At 43.3% G+C, this 23,572-nt stretch overlaps 2 protein-coding genes across 3 annotated transcripts in view; one reads left to right on the top strand and one right to left on the bottom strand.

The window, feature by feature from the left end:
* The window catches only part of TMEM255B (transmembrane protein 255B), a 50,239-nt gene extending 45,421 nt beyond the window's left edge, over positions 1 to 4,818 (top strand). Inside the window, exons 8-9 of one of the 2 annotated variants that reach the window (XM_015849489.2) lie at positions 1,633 to 1,776; positions 4,096 to 4,818. In XM_015849489.2, the coding sequence (XP_015704975.1) occupies positions 1,633 to 1,776; positions 4,096 to 4,263 (312 nt within the window). In that variant the 3' untranslated portion in view covers positions 4,264 to 4,818. Of the gene's footprint in view, positions 1 to 1,632; positions 1,777 to 3,367 lie in introns of both variants that reach the window. The other variant, XM_015849497.2, reaches the window with a different exon arrangement.
* Positions 4,819 to 8,506: 3,688 nt separating this feature from the next.
* The window catches only part of GAS6 (growth arrest specific 6), a 31,240-nt gene continuing 16,174 nt past the window's right edge, over positions 8,507 to 23,572 (bottom strand). Inside the window, exons 5-15 of the mRNA XM_015849516.1 lie at positions 21,643 to 21,765; positions 19,875 to 19,994; positions 17,935 to 18,060; positions 17,382 to 17,503; positions 16,460 to 16,578; positions 15,912 to 16,101; positions 13,575 to 13,739; positions 12,112 to 12,280; positions 10,623 to 10,795; positions 9,972 to 10,200; positions 8,507 to 9,114 (exon numbers count right to left, since the gene is read on the bottom strand). Coding sequence (XP_015705002.1) covers positions 8,963 to 9,114; positions 9,972 to 10,200; positions 10,623 to 10,795; positions 12,112 to 12,280; positions 13,575 to 13,739; positions 15,912 to 16,101; positions 16,460 to 16,578; positions 17,382 to 17,503; positions 17,935 to 18,060; positions 19,875 to 19,994; positions 21,643 to 21,765 — 1,688 coding nt within the window. The 3' untranslated portion in view covers positions 8,507 to 8,962. The remainder of the gene's footprint in view (positions 9,115 to 9,971; positions 10,201 to 10,622; positions 10,796 to 12,111; positions 12,281 to 13,574; positions 13,740 to 15,911; positions 16,102 to 16,459; positions 16,579 to 17,381; positions 17,504 to 17,934; positions 18,061 to 19,874; positions 19,995 to 21,642; positions 21,766 to 23,572) is intronic.

Here is a 23,572-nt window from a genome sequence, read left to right as displayed (position 1 = left end):
TCCTGGAGGAGTGTGTTGGCTCACTCCTCTTCCTTTTTGACCCTGCACATAGCAGGGGAATTGAAAGTAGATGATCATTGTGGTCCTTTTCAACCCAGGCAATTCTATGATTCTATCATTCTTCCCTCACACTGCTCAAAGATGGAAACCAAAATGAACCCCTAAACACTCATGTCTCGCAAAAGAAGGTGCACTTTGGCGTTAAAAGGACTTATTTCAACTTAAAACGTCTCCGTCTACCCTTGTGTTGTGGTTTAACCAGCAGGTGGCTCAGTCGTTCCCTCACTCCCCCCTTCTCAGTGGGATTGGGGGAGGGGAGAATGGGAAAGAAAAACAAAGGAGAACCCGTGGGTTGAGATAAAAGCTATTTACTAAGATAGAGAAAAGGAAGAGGGGGAAAAAGGATAATATCCATGACAATTATATACATATATACATCACTTGTTTTATATATTTATAAATTATATATATATATACACTTTATATATATATATATATATATAACAAGTGATATACAAGCAATTGTTCAACACGCCCCAGCTGACGCCCAGCTAGACTCCCAGCAAGTGGAAGTGAGTGAGATGCACTCCCATCGCCTTCAAAACTCTCCTTCCACATGGCACCATATGGCATGGAATATCCCTTTGGCCAGTTTAAGTCAGCTGTCTTGATTCTGTCCCCTCCTGGCTCCTCTCTCTGTCCCTTCCCCCAGCCCTTTGCTAGTAGGAACTGAGAAACTGGAATGGCTTTGGCTTTGTACAACACTGCTCAGCAACAACTAGACATGTTGGTGTGTTATCAGCATCGCTTTTCTCCTACAAACAAGACAGCATCATAGCAGACGCTACGAAGAAAAGCAGTTCCATCTCAGTTGGAACAAAGACACCTTGTATGATACATGACTAATTTATCATAGCACCACTACTGAAATACTTGATATCAGCATCTAACTAGCCTCCATACCTCATCACTGACTCCAAGCTGATGGCCTGGTAATAAGGTGCTTGATCAGTGGATTTGGGGTGATTTACTCTGCAAGCCCGTCTACTGCTGTAATCTTCGCCTCTAGCAACTGGAGAATGCCACAAAGTGGTGCCACCGAGCCAGAAGAGAACTCCATTTCACGAGTGGGAGCTGTAAAAGAAAAACAGGTGCTGTGGAAAGAGAGATTCTTGCAGAACTGTGTAGGAAAGCTGAGAGAGGCATCAACTAGTAGCTATAGGAAAGGATCTGCAGCAAAGTGTGAAGGGCTGGGTGCTGGAGTGGATAAGAAGAGGCAGTCAAAGCTGTATGCTGCGCTTTTCAGGGTGTCTCTGGTCTGGAGTCCAGCCAGTGCTTCTGTAAGTGCTGCTAGGGAAGCACCCGCTGTCTTCTTTCCAAGTAAAGAAGATTAAAATATCCATGTAATTCTGGCCAGAAAATTCATTCCAGATACACCCTCCTCTCATTCTGTTTACTGTGTTTTAAATGTGTGGGTTTTTTTTAATTATTATTATTATTATTATTGTAGTACTGGTTCATGCTGGAAGACTGGGAGTTAAATTACAATGTCATTTGTGGTGTTGGGACCAGTTGCTGCTCCAGACCCCTCTGCACAGTGCTGATGAAATTGTTGTTTTCTATGCTCAACAGGTACCTATGTCCCAAATTGCTTTTAGCGCTGCACCACCTCCTCAGATCCTGTACAACCCTGCCCAGCAGATCCTGACATACGCTGGATTTTGTCCTTCTGCAGCAACAATTTCTACATATCCATCCTACCCGTTACCCCTTCAGGTATAGTACAAAATGGCAACCTTCTCACTCCATCAGAAAACCTCGATCTGTTACACAATGCCATCTCCATCTCTGCAGTGTTTTGCCCTCATAGCCTGATGGCAAGAGGCCTCTTGACCCTTCTTTACCAGAGGAGTTTGAACCTTCATAGCCTGCTCCTATTCCAGCTGGCTATCAAATAGCTTTGGTGAAAAATGCACCATTCCTGCTGCCAGGGACACTCTGTGGAGCACAGGCAAAACTAATTCCCTCCACAGAGGTCTTGGCAGCACGTCCCATAAGCCGGATGCTTCACAACCTCAAAGGGCTGTTGTAGAAGGTAGCCCATGCTACAGTGGCTCCCTGTTTAACATGAGACTTATTTAAAATGTGTATTTTCACATCTCTTTCCTACTACACAACATTTAGACATCTGTACCTCATGAGAGTTTGGGATGTGCTCTGGGGGTTGACACATGCCCTGCAGGCTCAGGCTGGTTTCTGTATATCCCTTTTGAACCTCCCTGGCCATGGCAAGGTGTTGGGCCTGGCACAACAGGCATCAGTCGTGGCCATGGCTATGCTCAGACAATGCAGCACAGAGTGAGCAAAGTGAGATGAGCACAGAGATAAGTTGGTAAATAGCTCCACTGGGAGCTGTGGGCTGGAGGCCTTTACAATCCTTCTCAGTGCCCTGTTGCTGCATTCAGGCTTCCACAAGCCCTGCTTGGCTGGTGCTGTACTTGAAGACTCTGGGACTACTGTGATTAACCTAGCTAAACACAGGAGCTGTTGGCATGTGGAAGTCTTGTGCCGTGTGATAATGAGACCAGGTAGCCACCTGGTACTTGCTGCTGCTCTTAGAGGGCCCAGGTCTCAATGTCCCTTCACATCAGTGTGGATGTTTGGCACATTGTGTGGCACCCCTAAAGGGCTACATGCTCATGTGCAGGCAGCTGAATGAAGCTCTAGATGTCTGCAGTGTAGGAGACTCCATCTGAGCGGGTCTGTTCACTTATTTGGTGCCATCATTGGGACCTGAATGGAGACATCAAACCCTGTTATCCTATGACTGTGACACACTTACCTAATGGCACTACATCTGAGGTGGCCTCAGGTTTACTAGACAGCCATAAAGGACTGTCTGAGGGCCAAAGGTCTACACAGGCCTTGCATGGACTTTTGGAGCACCACACAGAGGCCTCATTGTGTGCCAATGAGCACCTCAAAGGTGTAACATTTTTGCTTCCAAGTAGACCAGGCTCCACCTCTGCTGTAGCAGTGCTTAGACACATCACCATACCTGGGTAGATCAGGTATGGTTAGTTTAGTGAGCAAATAAAAGAGACAACAACAGGAAGGCATTTTGACAAAGCTGTAATCAGCAGTTCTTTCGTTTACTATGGCATATGATAACAACATCACTCAGTCCTTACTGGAACAACTCAGACACAGCCATTCTTAGTCAGAGAGCTGCCAGCTGGTCAGGTAAATGATGGAGAGCATTTTTTTTGCATGGTAAGTACCCAAGACAGCACTGTTTTCTTGCTTGGATTTTTTCATTTCCCTTGAAATAACAGATCCATTATTCCTATTTTTGTTTAAATTCCAGGCACTTTAGGCCTGAACCTGAAGGGAGCTGAGCACAACTCTTCTGATGAAGCCCATGGACTGGCATGCGTTGGCATGTGAGGGGAGGAGTGAAATCCTGACCCTCTTGAGATAAATGGCAAAACTTGGCTTAAAGTAGTAGTAGGATTGTATCCAAAACCTTAGTCCCTGGATGCATCCTTATGTTTGAACAAACCCTGGTCGTTACTCAGCATGGGCTGTTTTCCTAAGGTCATTTGTCACGCCTCTTTCCAGCCAAAGCCCCATTATAACTAAGAGAGCTGAAAAAGCTACAGGGAGACACATGCCTGTGATTTTTTTGTGTAAGAGAAGTCTGCATTTGGCATAACAATAAGACCCTTCAGTTAAGCAAGTATTACAACTCTGAGATCAGTTAAATGTCAGTGATGCCTGAAGACTAGCAGCTCCATAGAACTTAAGCAGCCAGTTTTGTGCCGGGCCTCACCCAGGAAACCTGCAGAAATTCCTGTTCTGTTGCTTAGCTGTACGCACAATAAAATGACTTGGGTTACAGATGGAATCTGTATTCTTTCACTATAAGCTGTATTTGCTACCCTTAAGCAGGTGTTTGGAGAGTTACGCTGCAACACAAGAGAAAATTAACCATAGGGGCATACTGGATAATACTTTTATGACAAACAACTCAGAGCTACAAAATGGGGTCTTAATTGTTTATTGAAGAAAATATTTTTCTTTGTCTACATACAGCCTGCCAGCAATTTTCCAGGAACATCATCTACTGACATTTCTTTATCAGAAGAAACTCAGCCTCCATCTCAGTCCAGCTCCAGCTACGGTCTTCCCCCCAATGCTCCACCCCTCTATGCACCAACTTACTTCTTGCCTGGAGAAAAGCCTCCACCATATGCTCCGTAGGACTGAGTATTTATTTTAGGTAGTTAGCAGGCATTGTTTTTCAGAACCCTTTGGAAACCCTGTGCTGTGCAGGCACTAATTAGAACTCTCCAAGGAACCCACTACAGAGTGTGTTACAGCCACTCTGCTTTTAGGCACATCTCACTAAGCAGAGCAGAAACCTGCAAGTGTCAGGGCAGGCTCATCACCAGCGGGGTGACAGGTCACCACCCAGTCTGCCTGCGGTCAAATGCAGTACTGCTTTCTGCTTACCACCAGTCCTTTCCTTCTCCATATACTGCAGAGTGGTTTTTCTTCAAGAGGAGAATTGAAGCAAACAACTCTGGATATGTTCTCTGCTTTCATAAACCAGCATAGGAGGGTTTTAGTCTGTGTTGTCTGAATGAGCATTCCAGAGCCCTACAAGTTAATTGCTTTGGGTAAGAAGAAACTTGGTGTTTGTTTGCTTGTGTTATTTATTTAAGAACCCATTTTTTTTTTGTGAAAGCGTTGTACCAATAAAAAAAGTGTGTCAATTATTTTCCAATAAAATTGACTGTGTATATTTATGCCGTATCTCAGGCTGTTATATTTATGAAGACAGAAGAAAGAACAGAGGGAAACACACTGAATAGTTCCTTCAGTTTGAAACAGAAAGGCGAATTTTAGTGGATTTATCTGTCCCTTGTACCAATCCAGTCTGCATAGTGAAATGCTATGTCAGCGTGCTGAAAATGCCATTTCCAGACAGATACTTAATCTGCACTTTAGCATTGGAATTGATTCCTTCCTAGTGAAAAGAGGATCATAACCAGAATCCCAGTTCTTTATTTTTAAGCTTATCAAGCGCTGGTCCTGTAATTCTGCAACCACTGAAAGAGAGCTGATGAAAGGTTGGAATTCCCTCTTACTTTTTCCTGTTGTACAAAACTGAAAACCCTTTGGCAAGGCAAAGCAGCAATACTTGCAACAGTGTCACTGATAGGAACAAAGTCGTTTGTACCCTGTCACAGAATCATTGAACAGGTCAGCCCCCAACCTGTACTGATGCATTCAGTTATTCCTCCCCAGGTGTAGGACTCTACACTTGCTCTCGTTGAACTTCTTACAGTTCCTTTCCACACAACTCAGCAGCCTGTCCAGGTCTTACTGAACAGCAGCTCAGCCTTCTGGTGTTCCCCTCACTGTGCATGCATGATCATAAGTTGAGATCCTTCAGCACTCGGGTTACTTATTTTGTGGCAGAAGTGGCTACGACAGCATGAAAACCCATCAGATGTCTGCATCCCACCACTGCATTTTGCCTCTGAAAGAGGGATGATGCCGCCGCTTGCTCTGTAGATCTCACTGTCTAGACAGCAATGAATCTACAGAAATTTCCTGAATGCCGAAGAGCAGAGTGGGGAAAGGAAGGTATTTCTCACTTGACTTTAAAGCAGCTGCTTCATATTATGGAAATATAAAGAAACGCTATATAAACAAAACCAGCCTATTTGACAGTTTCCTATGAAAGGAAGTGACACCATCAGACCAGCTGAAAATAGAGCAAAGAACTATCATCCTTTTACATAATACTTTCCACCTTTCATGAACTTCTGTCAATTCATGTGCTCTACCTCTTAAGTTTTTTTACAAAAACTGGTACTAATATGCATAAAATCAGAGGTTAAATTATGTGGCTCATAAAAGCCATGTTTTTCTCCTTTACATTTCTTTTCTGATACATGAAGTTTTAGACAAGCAATGCTAAGGTCAATGACAAGGTGCCTACTGCTGGCGAGGTCAAGGATCTGAATCCAATTAAGAGAAACAGAAGTCAATACGGAGACCACTATTTTTCTTCCGAGTAAAAATCTAACACATCCAAATGCCCTTTTTTTGTGCAAATGCATATTAGGAAGAACACAACCACCCCAATCACACATTGAGTGGAACACGAGTGGACTTGCACCACCTCCATTCATTTCTGGACACCTTTGAACTTTTGGACTCAAAACCCAGAACAGACCCTTTCCTTCTGAGTTGAGCAGCTCGATTGCTAATTGAACAGTATTTCTCTTGGGTTGAAGCACAGTGATTGAAGAGGAATAAAGGAATGTTTATTATTATTATTCTCCTCTTCTCAACAGTACACAGAAGCAGCTGCCTTTTCCTCCAGTATTACAGTATTAAAGCAGTCAAGCTTGAAACAGAAGTTCCCCTCCCCCCAACCCCTTTCTGTAATTCTCCAGACTCTGCCTTTCTCTTCGAAAGCACATTTTGGGTTGGGGGTTGTTGTGATCTCTGCAAAGTATCTCCACATACACACATAGACATGCAAAGCCCTGGAGATATTTTTAGCTCTGAATTAGTCTGCTTTTAGTAGATGGAATTACAGTCTCTTTCACATAGTATTAAGCCTGAGACTGCAGACTAGCACAGTGTACCGCAGGATTCATGTTTCCAGTATCTGGCCTCATAAATAGTACCACTTACATTAACACAAAGGTCAGGAGTATTGGTGATTCACTTGTGCCACATGTTATTTTCTTGGGAACCACGACAAAAAATATACCAGGAAAAAAAAAAAGGAAGAAAAGAAAGGTAGACATAAGACTTGGTTGCTAACACACTTCTCTTCAAAGAACAAAGTTAACACGGTTTGTTTCATCTTCTAAGTTTGTCCTGTTTTCATTAGAGCTCCTCCAAGTTAAAATAGTAGAAGACATATTCTGGTGAACAACCAGGAAAAAGAAACAGAAAACAAACCACCACAGTGAGGAAGTGCTACTTACCGTGGTACCTTCAGGATTCCCAGCTCTCTCTGGAATCACAGACACAGTTTCTTAGCTTCTCCATCACATCTCCAGCTGATGCAGAATCACTGACTGTAGCAGAAAGCTGCTCTTGGGAATAAGTTGCTTTCTCTTGCTTAGCAACAAAAAGCAAAAGCACAGGACTACTTCTGTGTTTTACTATCCATGTACAGTCTGCTAGCAAGCCTGCCTGTTATTGCTGTCTTAGTTAGCAGTTATCCTTTCAGACTGGCATCTGGTCATACCTGAGCATAAAAAGGCCTTCTTACAGGTCTTTTTCTAAGCGCAAAAGAGTAGGCTGGATGAAAGTGATAAGCTCTCATCTTTGCTGCCACACTGCATCACTGCTGCTTCACTCGGCCATGATATGGAGCTACGATGTCATGTACTTTCCACTGTTAAATAAAGCAGAACACCAGGAAAAGTTTGGGATAGTCTTGCCCCTCCATCCTTTCCTTTGGGGCTGCTGTGTCTCCACAACTTGGTCACAGATGTTGTCACATGCAGATTATTAGACTAATCTGCAATATCTGGGTCACCTTAGCCTCCCAGTATTTGGATTTCCATCACAGCATCTCTCTCACTGTCTCAGTTTACTCTAACCTGATGGACAACAAGGACCAAATAAAGCAAGGTTTAAGCATCTTGAGGCAGGGGAAGCAAAGCCTGCTCCAACTGCATGACAGCTTAACAGTTAAATGCACTTCATGGTGCTACAGCTTCTCCTGAGCAAACCCACAGGCATATTCTCACTGCACTGCAATTTGGCCTGGCGAGCTCTCACAATCACAAGCCTCTGTTCTCCCATTATGCTCACGGTGAAAGAGCCAACCTAAAAATCGAGCAGCAAAAAAATGTCATCACCACATAATATTCCCAGTCCTTGACACCTCATCATTAGCTTCAGTGGTTACTGACACAAAAGCCATATGGCTTTCAGCTTATGGAGCCTTTCCTTCTGTTTCCTGCTGACCCAGTTTTGTTTCCCATTCTCTGCTGAACAGAATTTTTCTAAAGGTCACGATTGAGTCTTCTATCTGCAGTACCAGAAACTGCAGCAATAACAATAGCAACAACCATTTGCTCTCCAGCCCATGGAATATCGACTTAAGCATGTAACCTCCAGCCTATAAACAAAACCAAAATGAAACAGAAATGCTCATTAGTTTCATCAGAAGTTCTGCACGAATGCGCGGAAGAACTTCTTTACAGTGAGGGTGACGGAGCACTGAAACAGGCTGCCCAGGGAGGTGGTGGAGTCTCTTTCTCTGGAGATATTCAAGACCCGCCTGGACGCCTACCTGTGTGACGTGGTGTAGGGAGCCTGCTTTGGCAGGGGGGTTGGACTCGATGATCTCTAGAGGTCCCTTCCAACCCCTACAATTCTGTGATTCTGTGATTCATCTGAAGATGAAACTGAGATACCATTGCCAATGAGCAGAGTACAGAATAACCGGAGTACAGGTAAATTAAGAACTTGTATGTAAATATTTTATTCTTTCATATTTTGCAGATCAGAAAGCGGTGTTGGTAATAAAAATAATACAGAATTATTATTTTTCTTCCAGTCCACACTCATATATTACCAGGTTTTCCGAATTACAGATAAAACTGTCTCTTACAGTCTAAACATAACATTCGCTTTAAGTATATTCTGTACTTTTGCCTTGTTTAATATTACTCTTCTGGACTATTTACAAATATATTACAACCTCTAGACCTCGAAGCAAAGGAGTATTTCAATAATCAATCTGACGTAAGGATCAGTAGCTCCTACATAACTTCAGTGTTTAAGAGAAACTATACACGCAGTGCGGTAGGTCTGAATAATTTATATCTTAAAAAAAAACAAAAACAAACAAAAAACGAGGAAAAAAAAAGCACTGAAAGTTTGTGAGTACAAAACTTTCGCATTGCAGTGGTACCTATGGACCTGCCTCAACCGGAGGGCAAGAGTGGGATGTGATGTCGCTGTGCTTGTACAGCGCCTCGTCCAAGTCCAGCGCCTTGCCCTTCAGCTTCACCGTCATGCAGCCGTGGTAGGATGCTGTGACCGGAGTGGCAGTGACGTTAACATCTGCACCAAAAAAGAAACAGGCATCTGTGAGGGCATCTTCTGCAAAAACACCCGTCATACTTACGCTCAGATGATCATAATTGCTCTTTTAGAGCGCTGTACTCATACAAAGAACTGGGCACCTGTCTGATAGAACCTCATGTGAATTTAAACATGTCAGACAATGTCAAGCTACTCAAGACCACTGGAATGAGTCATTTTATCAGAGAACTTCTATACCAGGAGCCCATACAGACCTGGGAGTCAGACCATGAGATTAGATTTTAGATGTAAAACAGCAGAAAACTTTGACGCATATGTTTGAGAAGCTGGAAAGCCAGGTGCTGTGTGCTATGGCACGAAATGTTTAGCCCTCACAGCATCCTTGGGCCAATTCTGACACTTCCTATCAAAGCTGATGGCATTTATAACATCTGCTGTGGAGTACAGATGAGAACTGAGATCTCCCCACAAGGAGAATTTAGGTAAGAACACAAAGCTCATACATTCTCACCTAATGAATATTAATATATTTAAAAGGAACATCAGGTACAAGTCCTATGGATTACACTATGTTTAAGGCAATGATTCTGCTTATAGTTGCCCTTCAGAAAAACCATCCCTATTGCTGACCAGTAAGACCTTCTCTTCCTATTTCCGCCTCCCACTCTCCTCAAAGGACACAATCATTCAGGAAAAAAAGTCAAGTACACTCTCACATCTCTGGAGATCAGATGCCTGTATTGCAGACAAAGCCTGCTCAAGCAGAAACACAGAACGAGGCTCCTGTTTCAATGAGTTGAGACAGTTTTCCTGACTGCCAGCTCATCAAGGTGAGGTGAGAGTCTGAACACCCTGCTAGGAAACTGGCTGCTCACCTGGCAATCCTCCCAAGTACGTCTTCACCGCTGACTGCAAATTGCTCTCCAAGATGGACAGGCTGTCCTCTAACTCAGAGGTGCTTAATTCACTCTCTCCTTCCATCCCATCTGCCCTCAGGGATATCTGGTCTTTCTTGATTAGGATGTCCACAGAATGTTCCTTCTTATCGCAAAGATTCAGTGCCAGTCTGGACACAACTGTGTCCTCCACAGCCAAGATGACAAACTAGACATTAAGGGAAAGAAGAGTTAGGAGGCAGTGAGCTGAATTATACCTAGTCACATTTACACACGGTCTGGAGTAACACCTAAACTTGTCTGCTTTGTGATTATTACTGAAGAGCTCCAGAGAATGGAAATTCTTCGCTTATGACACTGAACAGCTTTTATGCCAGAAAATTCTAACAAAATATGCTGGCATTCGAAAGACTAGCTCCATCTTTTACTTAGACTACATTTGCTGGGAGTTCATGAGAACTGTCCAACACAGATCCTTAAGGGGCAAGACTTCAGCACTCCAGTCCCATACCACGTTCTGAACTGGCAAGTGCAAATAAGCAGGCATAACTTGACAGATGTTTTGTGACAATGACTACCAGCTCCCCAGAATAGCAAGGAGTCTTCTGTAGAAAAATGCTTAGTCTGTACCTGTTGTTTTAGTTTCTTTGTGGAGTGATAGTCGATCAAAGACAGCGATAGAGGGACAGATGCTTCTTCTGTAACCAGAGCAAGCATCACACCGGTATCTGTTGCTGGCTGAATTACAGCATTTAATTCTATTTTCCAACTTGTTTTGGTTTCATTTCCAGAGGAAGGTTGCACTACAAAAAGTAGCAAGACAGACATAACAGGTGAAATGGTAGAATGTGCAGTTTCTGTTGGGAGAAGAGGATGGAGGGATGAGCACATGGATGGACTGCTACACTTCTTGCCAAAGCACCTGAACATACAATCAGAGAAGAAACTGGCATCTGTTTCCTCGTTTTACTTTCTGTAATCTACTGCTGTTCAGAATGCCAAAGGACAAAGTTCAGTTTTTTATCACAAAGGGAGATTCAAATTCCCATGGCTGTCAAGCCATGACATTCAGAGAACTGCTGTGAGGCATGGCACCCAGTTCTGGCATTGTTCTTGACTGTCAAAATATCATTGAGGCATCTACATCTGACATATATATAAAAGCCCGTTTTAAACTGAAAGAGCACACTACTACGATCACCAACTAATCACCTCCTGATCATCACCCTGTCAGAATCGTGTGATGTTGAATTTCACCTGTTGAACTTGGAATTAAAATTGTAATTCCAAAACTGATGCTGGCTATGAAGGCCGCTGCCTCTGCAGCCTTTCCACATGTATTAGCTATGCTGGATCATCATATTTTGCAATAAATATAAACGTAAATAATCTCCCCAGTAAAAGAGCAGGATTATTGTCTGTAGGTGAAAAAAGGACCTAAAAATGAGGGTGCTGAGGACTCATCTGTGTGAAACACTCTCATCTACGCTTTGTCCGTATGTTGCAGCATTTGAATCTGTATGGTAAACAAATTGCTAAACAGGCCAGGCTGGGTAAGGCCCTGGGCAGCTTGATCTATCTGTGGTGTCCCTGTTCAATGCAGTGGAGTTGGACTAGATGGCCTTCAGAGGTCCCTTCCAACTCTAAGGATTCTATGATTCTGTGACAGACAGCTGACACGACAACTTGTAGTTCTCTTCATTCAGGATAATGCACAGGGCTGGAGGCATCTTCTCTGCTGACAGAGGGACTGTGAAGCTCCCTGTGTTGCAACTGAGCTGGAGTCAGCTGAGGTGTTAAATGCACTGCTGGAGCCACACAAAGAGAACCTAACTTGTGCTGGCCATGTCCTTACTAACTAGCCATGACAAATACACCTTCCTTAGCTGTGAATCACAACTTTAGCCACTTCCTCGCCATCCTCAGCTGCCAGTCTCTTCTGCATTAATCAACACTGAGCTAGGCATAACGACAGAACTGTAAAAAATCAAGTCCAATAGAAATTGTCTCCGATTGTCTGACAAGAAGTACAGACTTAAAACAAAATTTCTGTTGTTTATTAACCACATTTGTTTAATGGCAGGACAACAGTCAGAAAAAAAACAACAAAAGTACTTACTGTAAGTAAGATTAAATATAGCAAAACCTCGGCCAGGATAGAAAGACCCTCGTCCTGCTACAGAAAAGCACTGCATCTTTTCATTCATCATTATGGTCTCTTGGATAGTGCTGTCCTCCCCGTTCAGCCAGTTCCATGCCCGCAAGCAGCCATCCAGCCGAGGGTTTATCTAGGAAGAAAATCACTATCTCACACCTTAAACTACTGTTGAGTGAAGAATAGCTATTTCAGGTACAGAGGATATTATGATATCAAATAGGATAAATCACTTTGACATGCCAAAAACATGGAAACCAACTGGTGGCAAGCCTGATCCTGCAGTCTGAAGGAAATATATGGTCAGTATTCCCCATGGAACTGCTCTGGGCTCAGCTTGTTTCTTCAGGACTAAAGGGAGCTGGCTAGGGCAACCACTGATTTGGTTTTAATGATTCTGTTGCTTCTACATGCTGCACATAATCGTTGCAATTCATTCTAAAGCCTTATAGCTAGAGCTTTGTGACTCCCATAATTCTGCATTGCAAGCAGTGGAGACTAAATGGAAGGGAAAATAAATCCTGTGTGTCACTGCACACATCATGTTGGACTCAGTCATGGCAGAAGCTGTGTTCTGGCTTTAGGGAGGGGTGGTTGTGCATGCTACTCTGCACACCTTGTTCCTTCCAGCTTCTTGTGTAGTTATCCTGGACCCAACTCCAGCATTAAAACACATGATAGTATGTAAAGAGAAGACTCCCTGCAAAGTGCCTCAACCAGCACCATTCTCCCCAGTTAACTGAAGCAGAGAGAACTAAGTGTCTGAGCCAGGATAAAAACCTCAGGAGTTTTTGGCACTTAATCAATATCCAGGCCACACCCCTGGCTCAGTGCTTCACAGAAGCATTGGCCCTGAATGACTCCATGGGAGGAAAAGAACCCTGCCTCAGCTGCTGTGCTGCCTGCCCCTGAGCCACCAGCTTGTCACCTCATTTAAAAATAAGGAGATGCCAATTTGGGTTTCAAGGTGCCAGCTCTGTGTGTGGTGGACATACAAGACAGTCTGAGCAGAAGCTATTTCAGACACGCAGCATCATCTAGTCTTATCCACAGAGTGCCCTACCTTTCATCTGTATGCTCTAACTACTTGAATTAGGAAGAGATGAAGAAAAACAGGCTCCTGTTTTCCCTTGGGTCCTACAGCACCAAAGGACTATGTCATGTGCTCCAGCCCTGTGGTATCCTAATTTTGCAGGCCTGGAGTGGGATACATCTCACCCAACCTCACCAACAGTTTCAGCTTTGCTCCTGGCTTCAGCTCTCTCTATACTCAGCAGAGAGAAATCTGTGTCCAAAAGGCGATAATGCTGCCTGTTTCAGGGCAGGCTGAACTGCTCTCAGAAGGGTTCCACATTACCCCAACAGAAACCAATGAAATCAAGCCCTTCAGACCTACAAAACAACAGAAGCAATCGTGCTGTTCTTACCGGCACAATAAGGTCCTTTGTTTTGAAGGGAATGCCTCCTACTGTCAGGTTCAGCTGATACAGACCTCTGACTAGGGTAAACAGGTCCCCTGAGACAGCTATTTTCATAACTGCATCCCTGTTGACCTTTACAACCAAACTTCTCTCAAGTTCTTCAACAGAGATCTGAAGAAGTAAAATTGTAAACAGAAAATGTCAGTACGAAATGAGCTGTAGACTCAATTAGAAGACAGACATCACAAGCAAAATCCCCAGGATGCAGCCACACTAAGTGTAGAGTGCTGACCCCCACAAAAAAGAATAACTGAATATGTCACATTTGAGAAGGTCATACCTATGACAAGGTGCATACTTACAAAGCAAGAGACCAGGCTGCATGGAGAAACACTACAAAGCCTCCAGCTTGGTGGGGAGAGAGGAGGAGAAGCCCAAGGCTGACACCCAACAGCCTGTGGTAATGGCTTGTCCTGCTGCAAGGAGCACTGAGTCTCTGCCATAGTCTGCTTAGAGACTGCCAAGCAGATAGCTCAATGCTCCCATAAGGTCTAGCCATAAAAGCAGGCACTTCTGTGTCTTGGCATCCTGCCTTGGCTAACTGTCTGCTCCTTGCTCAAAAGCAAGCGGGCAGCTCAGCAAGGGACTGGGCTACAGACAGCTGCTGGGTGAGAGCCAAGGTGAATCTGCTTGGGATTGCTTAACTGTCAGCCTGAGTAAGCTGTTATTTGTGCCAGCCATACAGTCCACATACTAGTACTAAACACTACAAATAGGAAAAGAAATGGTGGTTTGGGGGGTGAAACTGAGACAAACAAAAGGTGACTGCATTATCTGCTCTCAGCAGATTACACATGCCACCTCATTCAGCTGGATTACACATACATCACTGTATTAAGAGCTCTTTTTGAGGCTTGCTTGTTTGTGTTTTCAGTGCTGGGAATAATCACCTAGAAGTAGATTAGGACAGATCAACACAGAGTATACCTACATAGAAATATTGGCCTGAACTCTGCAAAATGCCTTAGGATTTCCATAAGAGGATGTAACTTTTGTTCAAGATCAAGAGCCATTGCTTTTTTATATCATTCGCTTTTAAATAGCCAATAAAATAGCAACTTGGATGTTGGTGGCACCTCTGTCCCATCACTGTGTGGCTGCTGGTCACTAACACAGACACCATAGCACCCACAGGGCTATCTGTCTGCATTCAAGGAGAGTCGGGACAGTGGTTTCAGACACAGGGTTTGAATGGTGGACAGTGCTGTGTGGGGCCAAGAGCTGAAACTTATGATCCTTATGGGCTCCTTCCAACTTGGGATATTCCATGATTCTATGAACTCTACAGAAAAGCAAACCAAGCACACCACTGCAGCAACTCAGCCAACTTCTTGGGTATGACTGTGCACGGAGATAAGAGCCCTGGCACTGAGGACTGGCAGGAGACCAGCAATTGTACTTGCTGCCTAAAAACCATAATTAGTTTTATCATACTCCCTTCTCTCCCAGAAGGAAGCAAACACAGCCTTTGTACTATTTACTCTGCAGCTCTCAAGTGTTTGAACATTCTGCACTACTTGAAGACAGAAAATACGCTTCTGATATCTCCCACCAAAACTAGTACAGGAAAGTTCGTAATTCCTTCATAATTCTGGCACTCAACAAGCATGTTACACTCCTGTCTTAAGTGGCTTAGCATGGTAATAACAACTTTTTGTAACTCCTAAGCCATTTGAGCGGCATCAGTTTTGCTTTTCACATCTCCTACCACCATCTTCCCTGTGCAGGCAATTATATTCACCATACTGCGAATCATACAGCGAATTAGCAGGACTGATCTTTGAAACAGACCCCAATAAATTTACAAGGGAAATTGAATGTTTTGTTTGTAAGCAAGATTGAAGAGTTAAAAAATACATACTGTAGCATAATAGAGATCTATTATGCCAAGGCCCAGAGCCAAGCCCCATCACTAAACCAATAAATAACCCACAATGAACACACATATCATAGGCAAAAATGACTCCCCTCAGAGACTTCCTTAAAAGATCTTCATCTTGCTCCTTGCCAAACCCCAACCAGAGGGCATCTTATCAAAGTAACATGAAATGCAAACCAGTGATGCTGTCTAGTTTACACTGGATATAAAGTAAGATTTGACTTCTTTGGAATAGTACCCCATTTTCGCCTTTTCATGGGCAATGTGTGCAAACAGAAGCTCAAATGAATAGGCCGGAAAAGCAGCTTCTCCAAAATACAAGTACATGGAGTCTAACCATGCTTAGCAGAGCCCAGAAGGAAGGTGCAAAGAAAGTTAATGTCCCAGAAGCGGTTCATACTCACTGTCTGCCACATGCCATGGTTGATGAGTGGTCCGCTGCTGGTCACGCGGCCTATTCCGCTGTATTTCAGCTGCAGCTCTAACCGTCCTTTGCGCAAAGCCAAGACTACCCAAGTGCTGTCTCGATGGCCTCCAGCAAAGAAAAGGATACCTTCAGGATCAAAGGTTCTAAAGTCGAACTCAGCCACAAGTCTGACCGCACAGGTGTCAAGAAATAAATTAGTTATGCAGAGTTCAAAAACCACCGAGTACTTTCCATACAGATAGCATCAGCTCTAGCAGTTTTGGTCTGTTAAAACATACTAGCTTTCAATGCACTCTTGAAAGACTTAAGCTGTGAAGATGGATTATAAAATGGCATAAAGAATAAGAAATACATTATAGTACTTTAGTAATTATCTGAGGAGCTCTGTGGCCAAGACTGCCTTTCTCAATTACTGGTTTGGATAATGTTTTGCAAAACAGGACTCCATAATGAAACAATCATTACTTTAGTGACATGCATCAAAGCTGGCCAGCACATTCAGCTGTCCTTCAAAATTGTCCTCACCTTGTCAGTTGTTTCCTCTTAAAGCGCAGTCTGATGACAGGAGTTCCACTAAACATCCTCCCCAGGTATAAGGATTTAACACTTTTTGCAACAGCAAAAGGCACACATGGTATTATGTTCTATAATCAAAACACATTTTTTGAGCACTTACTCTTTTCACATGACAGGATGAGCATTAAGCAGTATGCCTTCTTTTCTCAAACACACAGCTGCTATACAAACATCAGGCTAAGGCACTTTAACAGTTTTATTCTCAAAATATCTGTTTTAGTTCTGGGAACATTTCACCTTTCCTTCCCTCACTTCTCTTCTTTGCCTTGATTGAATGCTTTCCTGTTGTGAAATTAAATCACATTCACAGCATATGTTTTCTACTGCAACTCAGTGCCAGCAAAATCACTAGCTCTTGCTGGTTTATACAGGAGCCTTTGCCACTGAACCCCATCAAATGCCTGGACTGAGGATGTATAAAGCCCTAGTGCTGTTTTGCAACTTACATCGTATGCCCTGAGACCTTTGCTCTTGGTCCTACTAGGCCTAACTCAGATCAGTTTGTGCAGCTAGAGCTAACAGGTGGCTAAACAGAGGGCTGGCTGGGCTATCCTGGTCAAGCACTGCAAGGGGAAATTGTGGATTCCTCATCCCTGGAGGTAATTAAAATATTTTTGTTTGTAGAACTAAGGTACATGGCAGAAGCCTAAGAAGAGAGACTATGAATGAAAAGACTTCCATGAAGGGCTAACAAGACCCCTCCATTTTACCAGGTAAGCCACTGTCCCCAGCTCATGTACCCTTGGCAATCTGACTCCCTCCTGCTGGTCACTCAGCTCAAATGGCTTTGGTCCAGTGCTTCATCAGTTATAATCAATTGCAAAGTACATTAAAGGGCCATTCGGCATTATACGAATGAAGTCTGACATACCTCACATGTATTCATGTCCTGGGAAAGTTTTACTCCCCCTCTGCCATCACAATGACAAGTATAACTCCCTGGCAAGTTGACACACGTCTGTTCACACAGCTGTTCTTCACATTCATTTATATCTACAAAGACCAGCAAAGAAGAGAGAACACAGCTATTAAATTTATCTGAACATGAATTATTTGGTTAAAAAAAAGGAGTTAGAAGTGTTATTTTGTAGCATCTTTCATCTGACCATGCTCATGTGCTCCATATCCATAGACAATACTTACTATATCACAGTATACAAGGAGATACAGCAACACGCACAGATACTTTTGAGCATCCATTGGATCTTGTACTTCTCCTAAGTCCAAGAAATCTCAGTATTCTGCCCCATACAGATTGGTTCATGCACTAAAAATCACTGCAAGCTCAGTGTGTTGCTCACAACTACTGAAAGGCAGTAAGACCTAAAAAAAATTTTTACTGAGCCCTGACGATCCATTTCTGGTTATTTCTTTAATAGCTTTAGAGCACGTAACAACGTTAATGCGTTATTTCATGAGCTTACCATCACAAGTCTTTCTCTGCTCATCATACCTGTAGCCTGCATCACAAACACATTCATATGAGCTTATCAGATTTTTACAGAGAGCTTCTCCACAGATGTCTGCTGATGCTGCACACTCATCTATGTCTGCAAAACAAGTAATTAAACAACACTACATCAGATGAGTAAAATCACTTCAACTGTTTGCACACCGGAGTGGGCTCAGGCTCAAGCGATCGCTCTATTCTGGTAAATGAAAAACCAGTATCTTTAAGGATCTACCTCTAGGGTTCAGCTAGACATAAGGGATGATGTCAGGCTTTCAAAACCAGTTGTTGCTTCTTTCTTTAAGCCATCAAACACCATTGGAAAGGACAATGCAAAATGAGCCTGGAAATGAAACAAAGCAACCCTGTGCTAAACCAAAAAACCCACTCTGTCCATGGGACTGAAACTGAGGGCTAAAAAGCAGGAAATGAGGAAAAGCAGTAAGACTTTTATTAAAACACAGAAGCAGCACTCAGTCTGTGGAGCTGAGATTTCTGTACAAAGATGAGCAAACCACTTTTTCTTCCTTCAGCACATTCACAAAACTGAAATCCAAATCTGCTGATCTGCGCTAGTAAAGGGGAACTGAGGAAGAAGGACTGTCACAAAGAACAAGTCTTGTCTGAGAGATGTTGTGTGGTTGTTGTGCCTACCAAGGCAGGCAATGGACTGGAACTGGAGGTCTGTAAAAGCAGACAAATGCTTTTCTAACTTGGTAACTAATACTCAGCAAAATCCTGGTACTGGAAAAACATCTGTAGTATAGAATTTCACATTTACCTTTGCTTTCTAACACATCTTAAAACTACAACCGCATCTTACACTTTGTGATTTTCCCATGTATTTGAAGTAGTCTACGGTAGTCTATCTATAGTCCAGTCTATAAATCAACAGGCAAAAACTGATGTTGTCGTGTATGCACAAAATGATAGGAATTAACTACCAGAAACTGTCAAAATGCACAAAAGCATTAAAATGCTATTAAAAATCCCAGATAGAATTAATTGCGTCTGCTGCTAACACCAGCAACATGATGCCTGGGCATGGACACATAGCTTGTGTGAGATGTTCACAGTGTTCTAATGAACACTGCAATACAAAGCTAACTCAGCTCATTTGAATGTCTGTGCACATCAGAACGGATGCCATGTAGGCCACACCATCATCTCTCCTGACTGCAGAAGTGACACAGAAACAAAATCCTGCTCTTTTAGTCTGTTAGCATGAATACGTTGAGTCTGGTACGTGAACTGCTCAGAACTGTGTCACTGCATTCATAAGGGGTATATATGCAGACTTGTTTTTCTCAAGACACAAAAAACACTGACAGCTATCTGTGATCACTCATGAGTGTGTGTGTCTCAGCACGCAGTTCCTTAACGCTTTTACAATCTCAGTTGCCCAAGTTCTGTTACGTAAATTCACTCCACCATTTCAGACATTTACTTCAGATCCCCACATTCTGCTCCCAGCTGCCATGTCAAAACAGTGGCATGCCTTCACTGGGGCCTTTCTGCAGTTATTAACAATCAGTGGCAGCGCATTTATCTGTCTTCACATATCTCAGTTAATTTCGTGCTGCTGCACTTATCTAGATTTAGAAAAATGAAACAACAAATACGCAAACTAAAAACAAAAATCACATATACCACAACTCATGAGATTGGGAAGGAGTGTAGCAACACACCTGGGCTGTCCTTCCTCCTCTCAGTGTCGGGATACAAGGACTGATCAGCTACATTGATTTAGCACAACCCCAGCCACAGACCTCTGTGAATCCAGCCTGTACTGGGGCACTGGAGAGCAGTGTGGTAGGACCACAGAGAAAGCAGGATACAGTGATAACATGAGCATCTGCTACCATCCCAGACCTCAGCTTCTGCTGGGCTGGGAGGCAGGACAGGAAGGCTTACCTTCACATGTTTTGCTGTCTTTAAGAGTATAACCACTGTAGCACGAGCAGCGGTAGCTGCCGAGCTTGTTGAGGCAGATCTGGTTACAGCCACCATGCTGCACTTTGCACTCATCGATATCTGCACCAAAAGAAAGTACTGCAGTCAGCTTTTCACCTCTGACATGATCTGAGGAGCGAGAGTGGGGTAAGGAGCTGAGAAGGGGAAAGAGCAAACAAGGAACACTATCACATCTGCAACCCGATGGTTACAAGAAGCACAGAGATTTCATTTAAGCACTTCAAGTGCATTGGCTTGAGTTCATTTGATAAGAGAAAAGACAGAGCAGGAGCTGTAACTGAATCTCCCCCCCATAGGTCAGACAGTGTAGCAGAGTATCTTCAGCCAATGGAGGTGAAGAAGAATATGCTTGCAGAACATATATTACTCATATACTTACATATATTAATTTTTATGATTGTACAATCAAGTTTGTTATTAAACAACACAAAAAGATATCCTCACTACTACAGAGCACAAGACAACATAAGAAATAGTAAGCTCACAGCTACTGTGCTCCACTGACACCAGCAGCAAAGGCCTGCTTGATTCAGGAGAGCCTTCTGTGTGCCCTACCTGCTCACAATGTCCTGTCTGCATAAGGGACTCTGGAGTCAGCTGATAGGTAGAACAGCAATTTCATGGTGTTTTGTATGAAAAAGAGGGGGATATGCTTCGGACTGGCCAGTTGCTAAGCTCTCAAGGCTGCTGAGAGCCGATGGATCAACTGCCTCAAATACTTAAATACACTGCTTGTGAGTGAGCCTATAATTTCACCACAATATTCACAATGGGAACACAGGATTTGGATCTGCTGCTTAGTGGCCACAGTCCTGGACTGGCTGGATGTGCTTTATGGCAGCCATTTAATTTTGGCAGACAGAACAGCAGCGGCCCTGACAGCCAGAAAAAAAAAACAGGAATCAGAGAAGAACAGGAGGAATTACTCAGTATTTCATTACAGAATACAGAAAACCTCTTTGGGCTTGGAACATACTGCATGAAAAAATACTCTGCCTGAATATTCTCTTTGGACTTGATAGGATTATACAGTGGAACATGAGTAGAAGCTGTAGTAGAAGCTGTGGTGCCCCATCCCTGGAGGTGCTCAAGGCCAGGTTGGATGGGGCCCTGGGCAGCCTGAGCTGGTGGGGGACAGCCCTGCCCATGGCAGGGGTTGGGGCTAAGTGGGCTGTGAAGTTCCTTCCAATCTAAGCTATTCTATGAGCGGACTTGGAATCATTCTGCACCACTGAGAAGGGATTTAGAAGACTAATGTCAACAGTTCGTGCATTAGCAAGAAATGACAACCAGCTACCAGAACTGTCTGTTGCTACTGCAAGGAAATGGGCAAATAGGACAATTTAACAGGGTCTAGAATTTGCCCTCTGTTACCACAGCGTTAACTGCATCAGTTGAGGGAGCTGCATCTGCAAAGCAACCACCAATTCACTTGTGCTGCCCTTTTCAGAGGAATGGGACAGGAAGCTGGGGCATAACCTGTTAGATTTCCTTGTCAACAGCAAGCTGAAGTCCATTAAAGTCATTGTAAAAATGCTGACAGGCGGTTATATGATTTCTATAAGGGCTAAAGTATGAGTGGTGTGTAATGCAGGTTCAGTGCTATGACTTTTGAACTGAGCATCACAGTATCAGTGACTAATTTAAAATATAGCAAAACCGAACACATCGCTGTTACAGAGCTGAAAGATAACAAAACACTCATTACCTTTATCACATGTTTTTCCCTGCCATCCACGTTTGCATTCACAATAGAAGTCCCCCTTGAGATCTTCACACCTGACAGTCCCCTCTTTGTAACAAGGATCAGGAGAACACTGATTTGGCAAATCTGATTTACAAAAGGAATTAAAAACAAACACAGAACAAAACAGAGCAATGCATTGAGGTCAATGATGAAAGCTCTTACTAAAAATCAAGACACTTGAATACCAACAGAGAATCACTATCAGAAGAACTTGCAACCTAAGACTGTAAAGGTATAAACTGTTTTCACAGCCTTAACCAGAAGAAGCAGTGCAGGATACATTTAAAAAGGAAGTCCTAAGACATGAACACATGATGCTTGGGCTTCTCTTTTGGTGAGCAGATGTGGCAGTTTCTCATGCCAGAGTGGGGTTGGCAGTGCTACAAAGCAGTGACTCTACCCAGTCGTTTTGGTGGAGGAGACTGAAGCTGTCACAGCTGCTGCAGCTAACAGCCTTTAGGGGAAGGACTGCTGTCATTAGCAACACCTTCTACAGTCCCAGTCCTGGCAACACATGCTTACAACTCAGCAGAACCCCATTCAGCCCAGATAAAAGGAAGGCTATACAAAAGGTTTTACAAAAAGGTAAGTTTGTATCACCTCATTAGCAGCAGCTCTCTACACTGGGCCAAGAACCATGTCCACTGCTTAGACAAAATACATTGATTTCAATGACAAAGTACAGACATCTGACTCATTCTGCTGTAAAAATTATTAGAGAAACTTCATGGGAAGTGCAATATGCAGTCAAAACAATATTTTAGAAGTATTATTTATGTGCAACATTAGCAGCCTTACACAATTCTTCCTACTGCACTCTGTTCACCACTGTGCCCATGGGCCTTTTGGACTTCTGAGCTGTGCTTTGGACAGCTGTTAGGGCTGGTGCTACGTTAGGCAGAGAAATGTGGACAGCCCCATCTACATTACACGAACCTAAACCCTACAGACACCAAATCACTTGAAGATAGTTTAGTTAGTGTGGCAGTTTATCCAGGTTATTGTGGAGAACTCATTTCTTATTTGCTGTCCATTCTTCATTTATCACAATGTGCAATATAAAAATGTCTGCCATTCCTTTCTCTGTAGGGCACTTAACTCAGTTTCATGATTTCACCCACCTCTACCAAAACACAGCTCCAGCCACTTCCTCTCTTCAGGTTCTCCTCCTCTGACACTAGCACAGCTTTAGCTCCTAACTGGGGGCTACATCACTGAGCAGATAATAACTCATCCCGAGCCCCAACAAAATGCTCTACAGAGGACAAGGGAAGAGAGAACCAGAGGGCTGTTCTGGGATGGAATGTGACTAAAATCCTGTCAAAGAAATGTGTATTTTCAGTATTTCATCTTGATGCTCAGAAACTAGAGCCTGAGTAACCCTACAGGACAAGCATACAAACTCAACTTGTAAGAGCCTCACAGAAACAATCATCTCCTCAGCACAAACTAGGTCACATTACTTTTCTTCCTCACCACTCCAGCTTTGCAGAGTTGAAGCAAAGTCACAAACAAGGTAGAAGAAGTGCCACATAAAATACAACACAGTCATGTGGGCTGCCTCCAGCACATGCCCATCAGAATAATCCAGGTAAACCCCTGCCCAGAGACACACCACCAGAGGCAGTGGTTAAAGTGAGGATGACCCGTCACAGAGCAGCTCTTTTTCTTGGGTAGATCAGAATTTGTATACAGTAAATAGAACAGTTTACAGATGGTAAGCCAAGTCTTTTTGAAGAAGCACCAACCAATCCACCCAGACATGGCAAATGTTGTCAGTCAACTGTGTTGGTAGCCAACACAGGTCAACAGGGCTTGTCTTGAGCATCCTCATTCTTCAACTCTTCCTCTTAAACTGGATTCTCATGTGTCTTGCAGAGCCAGATGGAAA

This window comes from Coturnix japonica, chromosome 1 (genome assembly GCF_001577835.2).
Source record: "Coturnix japonica isolate 7356 chromosome 1, Coturnix japonica 2.1, whole genome shotgun sequence".
Lineage (NCBI taxonomy): Eukaryota > Metazoa > Chordata > Aves > Galliformes > Phasianidae > Coturnix > Coturnix japonica.
This window is presented reverse-complemented; position numbering and strand designations above follow the sequence as displayed.